A 10,128-nucleotide genomic window follows, 5' to 3' on the forward strand; every position below is an offset into this window, starting at 1 on the left:
AAACTGAAGCAAATTCCTTCCCACTACCTCACATTCAACAAGGTAATTATACACACAATCACACAAAACGGCACACTGATGAGTCCCCTGGAAAAGCAGATCACATACTTAAATAAACCACAAACAACACAAGTACAACAACACAAGTCTGTGTAATTTGTATATTATTTGTTTATTTAAAAGAAATAAGTATTTGGCCACAGAATGACACGCTTGTTTCATAAACAGCAAGGTGTCGAGGAGCTGTAGGGAAATTGCACAGACATGATGACTGCACTTCACTTCTCCTCAAACCACATCCCTCTGTGAGAGAATGGAGAACAGCATCACCACATCCACCCACCATACACACACACTTTGGTTTGTGGAAATTGTCTATGGGAGTAGTGTCCATGGCAACAGACCATTCAACAGAGACTACCACTAAGTTATTAAAAGCTATTCATCCAGAGACAGATACTCTATGGGTATTGTGTGTGTGTGTGTGTGTGTGTGATGTGTTTATGGACCATATGGTAATGTGTGTTATTGGAAAGAAACAGGTTGTTTCCAAGCCATGCCAGAGGTAGTAGCCAATACATGTCTGAACTGGTCTCCCCTCTGACAGAGTTGACACCTGGTGAAGGGATGCCGCAACCCTTTTCTCCCGCTTAACCTGCAATTTCAAACCAAAAACCCAAGAGGGGACATGTCCACACCCCAAATAAATTATTTCAAAATAAATGATGTAATTGAAAATGTATATTTAACCAACTTGTTTTGAACTGATTCACACATGAACCCAACATTTTGAAGGTTTTGTTTTTTATAACCCCCAACCCCAATTCCGAAAAAGTTTAAACACTGTGTAAAATTTAAATAACAGTAAAGTGTGTTATTGCCCATCCCATGGCTAACTGTGAAGGCTCAATTAAAGCTGAAAGGTACATACATCTGCCTGCAGTCCAGTCTCCTATTAAAAATGTGTGGTGCATTATGAAGCACAAAATACAACAGAGACTCCAGACTGAATTTCACTTTCAGAACACCAACAATTAGTGTTCTCAGTCCCCAAATGTACCAAATTCAGAATGAGTTTATATTTACAACAAAAAAAATATCTTGTCTTTGTACTGTGTTTGAAAAGTTTTTGCAGATCATCCTGTTTTTATTTATGCTTTACAAAACTTTTGCACTTCTCTATGTCTTTAGCAGAGGGTTGCGTAATAAGCACAAGCTGCAAGCAAGAAGAGAAGTCCAGGACTGATTTTCACCATGGTCCCTCCTAAGTTGTAATGAGATCTATGCCCTTGGATACACTGCAAGCTCTGTGAAGTTTTTACAGTACTAATATTGCTTAATACTGTGCTTTGAAGGACATTCTTGTCTGTAGTAAACGAGATGGAAACTTTCACGCAGACAAACTGGCAGACAGACAGAAAGAAAGACATACACGAAGACAGGTGGATAGGCAAATGTGTAGCCTGTAACAGGTGTCAGCTGCTGCTCTGCTATATTTTACAAATTTTCTCTTTTACTACTTCAATGTTGACATAGTACTGTGGAGAAATCTGCAAATCAGCTGTTTTAATCCACTTTCTTTTTTATGTCCCCTTTACCATTTATTTCAGTAAAATTTTACCAACTATCCTCCCTTTCTTTCTATTTCAATCCCTCTTTCACTCTCACCACCACTATATTCTGAAACAATGAATTTGTGAGAGAAGGACATAGAGAGCAGAAGAGAAAGAAGAGCGAGAGGGAAAAATGGAAAGTGAGAGAGAGATAGAGAGTGAGAGGAGAGATAAGGGGGCAGATGGAATGGATGCAAAGAATCAACAGTCCCATGTGAGACTGATAAAAATAAACTCTTTTAGCCTACATTCTCTCCGTCTTTCTCTCTTTTCTCTTTCTCGACTGGAGGGCACAGGGAGTGTTATCTAAGTGCTTCCTAAGAAAAAGCAGAAACACATCTTAACAATAACCCACGTGTGGCCGAACTGTATATGGGAACACTGATGTTAGGCACTGGTTCAGTAGCTTCATGATGTTCATCGTTCTCATGACTGAGTGTATGATTGCACACTGACAAAACACAACATATCACTGCGTCACTTAAAGTGTATTCAGCCACTGATTCATCTGTGCCTGAGGGAAAACACCACAAAGCCTCATCAGTCAAGTAATTTGTTCAGTGACACAATGAGTTACATATCCAGGGCTGCACAAGACTTCAATATCGCATCAACACCTCTGGTATTGTTTTACAAAAACCTGTGGTTGAAATTAATAATCCCATCCTAATTGTAGTTTAATTCTAACAAAGGCAGTTTTTGTTTAACACACTTTTGCCTGGTGCAATTTGTAATGTGGAACAAAGTTCACTTTAGCCTTTAGTTTAGTGCATTTCAGTTTAAATGTGTTTTTTTTTCATACAGTTGCTATATTGTGATTTGTAATGAAATTGTTTTTTATTCATATTTGACTTGAACCATATTTCCCAACCCTACATGTAGTGAAGTTAGATTTGAAAAACAATGTTCTTTTTGCATAATTGTAAAGAAGAACAAGTTACCTCAATTCACATGTGGAATCCTGCTTCTGTACATGCAGTAGCACATGTTAATTTCGGGCTTAGAGGGTCTCTCTGAGTCAGAAGTTAACACCATCTGAGCAGAAGAATGAGTAAGACCCACTGTTCAGTGACTGACTCTTGTTAAACAAGCTACCCAGAATGATGCACAATGATACACGTTCATGAGCACATACCCACAAAGCCAAAAAAGCAAAGAGCCGAATACTGAGTGAGCCATACTTAGGCACTGAGTTGTAGGAACTTTCTGTGTTAGAGATCAGCTGTAACTACAAGGCAGGTAGCCAAGTTGTTCCTGATAGCTATTTTGCTTGTTTTCATATGATTGTGGCATTTGACAGAGTTGTTAGACTTAAAACACAAAGAGAGGTTGTGGGACAAAATAATTTTTTTTACTCCTCATGACACTATGCCTATTTGTCAGCCAAGAGCCATTGGCACTGGAGGTTATGTAAGCATACGTATTCAGTTGATAAGAGACTTTATTATTCAGACTACTTTAAGTTCCAGTCAGTACAGATGATAAATCAAATGACAACAAAGATTCCTCTTAGCGCTCCTGGAGAAACACGTCAAACAAAAACTGAACAAATCCCGAACATGCCTCCAGTTGGAGGGGATCAGACTATTCCAAACCTGAGAAAGCCTCCAGAGTGTATAGGATACCTTCCCATGGCCATTCAGGGCCATTCAGAGTTTATACTGCACACACCACAAGAAACCCAACTCCGCTCCGAAGATTCTTAACGTGCTTATGGATTAAAAGTCTTTAAGAGAACCTCTCCCATTCTCCAATGCTGATTATAAGCTCATTCATACCACAATGAAACAAGAAAAACACAAAACCAAAAACAGCTGAATGTATGACTGGATTAAGAATTTTGAGAACAGTGAAACCAAGGAGTAATTTCATGTTTCTTTTCCTCCTTGGTATTCAAGAGTAAGAATTTAGTTGTGCTGCTGTGAGGGTATTTGCTTGTATGTGTATGCGTGCATGCGCTTGTGTGCAAGCCCTTGGCTCTGCTCAGAAAAGGGGTGGACAGGTCGAAAAGAAGCACTTTTGGCAGTACACCCACATCCTATAAAACTAAAGTACCCTCTCTTCCTTTCCCTGGACAGTAAACAACATGTGCTCTACTTCTTGGGGCCCATAAACTTGCAAACCATATGGATCTCTGTTTACTCCCTTGAGGATCCCTTTACCCCGAGGGGTGTGAATCGATCTCATATCAGTTTAAATGTCGAAGTATGTGAAGTCACTCCATGTATGGTGCTGTGGTGCACTGTAGACTCACTGCCGCCCACTACCTCATCATCACCCAATCACCTAGTTGTTGATACAGTTGGACCTTAGCTCATGTTTAGGTAGCCATGGGGTACCATTGTTATCTTTCCCCCTACTCCACTGCCCTTCTGCCCCTCGACCCTTACTTTCAAAGACCTGCTGGAATCTCCTGGGGTTCAGAAGGGAGGATGGGGATATGTGTGTGTGCTGGTGGTTGGTCAGGGGAAGTTGGTATGTGTGTCTCTCTGAAGGGCTCATACTGTGGGGGAGCAGGCTGCTGGTCAGATTCACGCATTCGAGATAAACACTTCCCTGCTGTGCTCGTGTGAGTTAACTCCTCAGTAGATTCAAAAACATGTGGAAGTGCGTGGATGCCTGCACCCACACAGACAAATAGACATTTGGACAAATAGAGATTTTCCTAATATTCCCAGCGACCTGCAGGGGTCAGAGTTCCTTCACCTCGCAGTCAAATGCGTCACCGACCAGACTCCCTCCACTGGACTGGGCAACTTCTCAGGATGTCAAGGCAGGTAGTTTTCTGTAATTTACTAGAGCGAATCATCTGATTTCTTTCTCTCCACAAGTAAATCTGAGTCTACTTCACCTATCACAGGGGTAATACATAATTTATATGATGATATAAATGATTCATAATGCAATAATCCCATGTCACTTGCCTAATGGGACCTACAGTGGATAATGTTTGATGAAATTCTACAGTATTACATGAATAATATTCAGCACATTGCAGGCATGAAAATGATACCTGCACTATCATCTGGCAAGAATTCCTAAGCAGGGCTGGTGCCAAATATTGTCCCCACCAGCCGAAATGTGAATGAGATCTAATGGAGATACCGAATGTGGAGATGGCAGCCAAATAACCCAGCTGTCCAGGCTGCTACCTGAAGGCCTGACATCTAATAGAGATATCACTGCATGGGCGTGTTTCACCAACCTGACAGCATGTTGTTTTAAATGACTGATAGGCTCACAGGTATCATTAGCTATCTACAGATGGCCGTGTATTTATGTGTGTGAGTGCGCACACATGTCTGTGTGTATGCGCGTGCTTGTGTGTATAATTATGGATCTCCCAGTGCTGAGCGAGAAACATTTCTCTTTGGGAAAGCCATCTGCTGAAACAGACCTGCACCATTCATCCCGAGTATAATTACCATGCAGGAAAAAACGGAGCGGAAAAATGACATCCAGGAAAAAAAAGAAAGGGGGGAGAGGGATAAATGACGCTCAACTGCCAGGGAGTCCATGTCTGGCACCACTTTTCATCACAAAACTGACAACAGCAGTTGATCAAAACAGGGACAGAGAGACAGGAAGGGAAAGTGCCTCAGAGATGGACTTCTGTAATAAACAGACAGGAGCACTGCTTCTGATTTGGAAAGTTCAGTTACCTTCCTACCCCTACCCCAAAAACGCTTTGTTCTTGGCATAACGGTAAATCTAGTGAATTATTTGGTAGCTCCTTACAATAAGAGTACAGCATCTAATATTAGGTAATGGAGTGATAAGCATTACGTAATGGTTAAACAACAGTTAACTAATGTATCTAGAAGCTTAAAACAAATGTCTGGCTGTAAGTTAAGGAACAAGCAAACCAACTGATCACAACTTTTACCCAAAATAAGTCATAAGTTGGAGGACGGACAAGTAGACAGTTTCTAAACAGTTTTCTCTTAATAAAATGGCTTTGCTGTAAACTTTATTACTTACATGTTAATAAACGTCTTTATCAGCTATATACTAATCTGTTAGTACCTTAATTAACATGTAAACCTTTAATAATATAACAGGTGACATTTATTAACAGTTTCCTAATGCTAATTAGCATATTAACTATGTTGATAGCATCTTTATAAACTATTAAGTTAGTTTACATGAACACCATTGTTAAATGATGACTAGACACATTAGTATTAAGTATTAATTAAGTGGTAGTTAATGCTTATTCGTGCATTAACTCATGTTAATTAATGTACCCTTATTGTAACGTGTTTCCAATTATTCATTATTATCCATTCTTATTTACTCAGTTTCACTGAACCAATTTAGCGACACTGCTACATGGTTTCCATGAGAACAACTTTGCTTTTTTCCAGCTGACATAAATGTAATGCAGTATAGCTGCTATATTTGGAAGAGTTATCTGCATGACTGAATGAACATAAAATGGGAACTTGCTTTAGAGACATGCAGATGATCACACACACACAATACCACATTACACAACCAGAGCATACACCTGATATGCCAGAAAGCTTGACAAGCTAGAAGAATCTACTTCTTTCAACTATGTTTGCGTTGCATTTTCACAGGTGCCTCACAGGGATATCCAGGATCCCACAGTTACTACAACTTCTACAGACTCTGCTTTTCTAGTAATCACTACAGCGGCACTGTACACCATATGTCGTTTGAGGATTTAAATCTACATGATCAAGAGTCATGGCTCCAGGCTCTAGGACACAGGCTCTACCTCAGACCATTTATGACAGACATTTATGACAAATGCAATGAACTCACCTTTATAAGAGAGTTTTAGCCGGGGGACGTTGTTCTTGGTCTGTTGGGCTCTGCTACCCTCCGTCCTGAGGAGAACCACCCCACACAGCAGCATAACGCTGCCCCAGAGAGAGCCCATGGTCCTGGGGCAATAAGAGGCCAGAGAGGTCCTTTAAATTCACGCCTCCAGTGTGGTCAATCTCAGATCTGATGTAGTAAGAAACGCAGGTAGAAGAGATGTTCCTGCTGTCCAGTGACGATGAATAAATACTGGTGGGTCAGTCCAGACTGGTTCTCAACAGGTCTTGTCCTCTGCCAAGTAAAAAAAAACCCTTTCCTGTTCCAGGGGTCAAAAGCCAAAATTAGAGTCCAGCTCCCGGAGAGACAGAACCTGCAAAGCAGAGTTGGGGGTTATGGGTCAATGTCACTGCAAGTGAGCCTCCCACACCAGCAAGTCCAAGGTAAACTTAACCAAACTAAGCACGAATAAAAGATCTTCATGCTAAATTCTGGGAAGAGTGAGGGGGTCTGAGTGTGACTGCCATAGTTTTCTTGCACCCAACCAGCATGCAGCTCAGTCTAAGCAGCCATCCACGTTACCGCTGAGTCTCTACCTTCAGCTAAAGAGAGAAAAACAGGTCCAGTTTGTTTCAGCTGTTAATCCAGTCTGCTTGCTAAGCACAATCTGCACTGACTCTCTCCCTCTTTCACTCTGTTTCTCTACCTACCTCTCCCTCTCTCTCTCTCTACTTAACGCTGCTCTGGACTAGTTCAGCCCCACTCAGCGCAGCTCTGCCCTGTCCCCACAGCACAAGGCACACAGTGCAACTGAGAACAGCTGAAGCAGACAGCGCAGTCAGAGTGAGTGAGAGAGGGAGAGAGGGGGAAGGATTAAGAAAAGAAGAGAGAGCGGTGTAGGTGGGAGAGAGGGTGAGAGAGAGCAGAGAAAGCGTGAGAGAAAAGAAAACAGAGAAAGCAAAAGTAGTAGGAGTAGGAAAAGGTTAGGGCAAGGCAAAAGGTTAGGATGAGGATGAAAACAGGAAAACACAGCGGAACATGAAAGCAGAACATTCAGAGGAAACTCATTCTCAGTAAAACAATTGGTCGCACTTTATTTTACAGTACACTAAGATGTAACAAGCTTTACTTTATATAAAACTACTTAGACAAAAACTAGTAATAGTAATAGTTCTTTATTAGACACTATTAGACCCTTTATTAGACTCTTATTAGATTTCATTAGATGTAATTAGGGACAATTACAACAGAACTGCTTTACACTAATTTGTATTATTTTCCATGGTTAGACCTTCATTAGACTTTATTGGGGGCATTTTGGGACACATTACAACAGAACTGTACTGTAAACTAAAGCAAAATCACATGTTTGCTATTTGAGACACTCTGTCAGACACAAGACTGATGCTTACTTCTTGATCAAATACTCCCCACAGTACTGCAGTTCTGTGCAGTTTCCAATAGACAAATTATTCCTCTACCTTTATAATGTTGGCCTTTACTTGGTAAATCTGGTTCACATGTTGTTTTAAATCACTTTAGTTAACCGTAGTGTTGTATTGTAATGTGTCCCTAATTACTTTCTAAAAAAGTCTAATTAGGGTCTAAAAGGTTGTTTCTGTCTAATCTGATACAAAGTATGGCTTTTATGTATTATTAATGTACTGTTAAATAAAGTGCAACCAAAAATTTAGATTTAGATGAGACCCTATAATATAGCACATTATCTTTTATTAGATTTTGCAACTGTTATTAACAATTAACTAAACAGAGGACCAGACAAAAACAGCGAAGAGTTCTTGTCCCTGCTGAATTTGTATCAAAATCCATACCACATGTGATATTTTCTTTACCTAAATCTACCTATAAGATTATCTTTGCTCTTCCTCCATACATCAGTGTGCACAAGATTTCTTTTAAATACATTTTTTTAGTATTTATGCATTATACAGATATTAGAATTAGCTGCTGAAAATAATTTTCATAATTATCCATAATAACCAGCTATATCATAAATTAAATCATGCAGTACATAATTTAGCATTTAAAATTAATTTTGCTCTTAAAGGTAGAATAAGTAGGATTTGTTAGTTGCTGTGTGTAAAAGCACCAGAAAGATAGTTGATTGCTAATTCTCATTTCCGGCATGTCAAATATTGAAAAAATATCTAATTGTGATTATATTGACTGATATTTTAATTACAATATGATTAGAGATAGCAGAAGGAATTATAATTTTTGCTGCATTATTATATTTGATAAAATTTCACTTAGTTGTTTAGCCCTACCAAGTGTAGCAAAATAATGAGAAAATAGAAAGGTATTGTTGGAGGTCTGGGTCTCTGCGGATGCAAGTGTCCACAGTATCCACTGATTTGGGGGAAATCCTGCATAGTTTGCCTTCCAAAGGAATCAGTGCATTAAGAAAGTTAAAAGTCCTTAAAGACACTTACTTATTGTTTACTGTTATTGTGTATCAGAAATGAATGTCAGATCAAGAATATCAAAAGTCCATTACAAATCACATAAAGTTTTTCCCTGCTGGATAAAGAAGCCAGACAGTGAGACTGCAAAGAGCCTATACCAACTGCATGCTATTTAACTGGCTCCTCTGCAATGTAAAACATCAGCAGTCTATTTTACCTGAGTCTGATGGATTAGTGGTGAAGCTGACAGTACAGTTTGCTAGCTCATGGTTCATATGGACTATCTGGACAATAGACAGATACATCTTGTCAGGTCCATCTGTCTAGTGATGGCGCCACTTGAGTTGCAACAATCACATGAGTGAACACAGAAGTACCAAGAATGACGTTGTTTTCAAGCTTAACTTAATTTCAAGCCGAACAGTCTGTCCTGTGGGTCAAAGTGCGACAAATCTCATTCTGTGAAAAAACAACACAAAGATCATAATTTCCAGGGTGAGCTAGACTGACACTGATACAAGTGTAAAAACTTACACCATGCACAAGTCAACAATAAATCTCTCTACTGACAATTTAAGCTGTTCTTGAAAAAAGATGTGAGTTCCACAAAAATAATCCAAAAATAATAGAGTGATCCAAAAAACATTACAAGACCAGATTAACAATTTTATATGGTCACTTAAGCATAAAAGCAGATTGATTGGGCATTTATTGGCCACTCCATCATAGTCTGAAGGGGAGTTCCCTGTCTTTTCTCTGAAACCATCCCAAATGAGATGTCAATCTCACTCTAAACAGCAGACCCTCAGTGAGCTGATTCCTCCTCGTGGTGAATGATAATGACTCTAGTGCCAATGGTGTGGTTAAGACCTCTAACAGGCTGTATCCATCTGGATAAAGAGCCATCAGACAGTGGGAGGAGAGCTGAACTAATCCTGTAGTGAGTGGATGGGCCTCACGGTTATGCTAATGTAAGCTGGCGCTTGGAGGTTCCAGGGAGAACACTGGAGACTATGGGGAACAAGTGTCACGCCACAGTCTCTGCTTCCCAAACAGACTGGATTAGGGGCTGGAACGGACAGATCCCTTTCTCTGCTATGTGGGATTGGCAGTGTTGACGTACCAGTTCATTATTCCAAGGATCATGTAACACAATCTGCCATAACTAAGGCCAGACGGAGCGATTGTTTGAGGTGAATTAGGAGTGAATGGCCCACTTGAGAATGTTACTCCGCACTTCTGTTGGCCATACTCCTTGCATGTTGATAACTGCAAAGTGTTTTCATGCTTTTCATGTCCAA

At 40.0% G+C, this 10,128-nt stretch overlaps 1 protein-coding gene across 1 annotated transcript in view; it reads right to left on the reverse strand.

Moving 5' to 3' along the window:
* sema3ab (sema domain, immunoglobulin domain (Ig), short basic domain, secreted, (semaphorin) 3Ab) overlaps positions 1-7,223 on the reverse strand; it is a 30,664-nt gene extending 23,441 nt beyond the window's left edge. Inside the window, exon 1 of the mRNA XM_084735133.1 lies at positions 6,405-7,223. Coding sequence (XP_084591259.1) covers positions 6,405-6,522 — 118 coding nt within the window. The 5' untranslated portion in view covers positions 6,523-7,223. The remainder of the gene's footprint in view (positions 1-6,404) is intronic.
* Positions 7,224-10,128: the final 2,905 nt, after the last annotated feature.

Source organism: Lutjanus erythropterus, chromosome 13 (genome assembly GCF_056507025.1).
Source record: "Lutjanus erythropterus isolate fLutEry1 chromosome 13, fLutEry1.hap2, whole genome shotgun sequence".
Lineage (NCBI taxonomy): Eukaryota > Metazoa > Chordata > Actinopteri > Lutjaniformes > Lutjanidae > Lutjanus > Lutjanus erythropterus.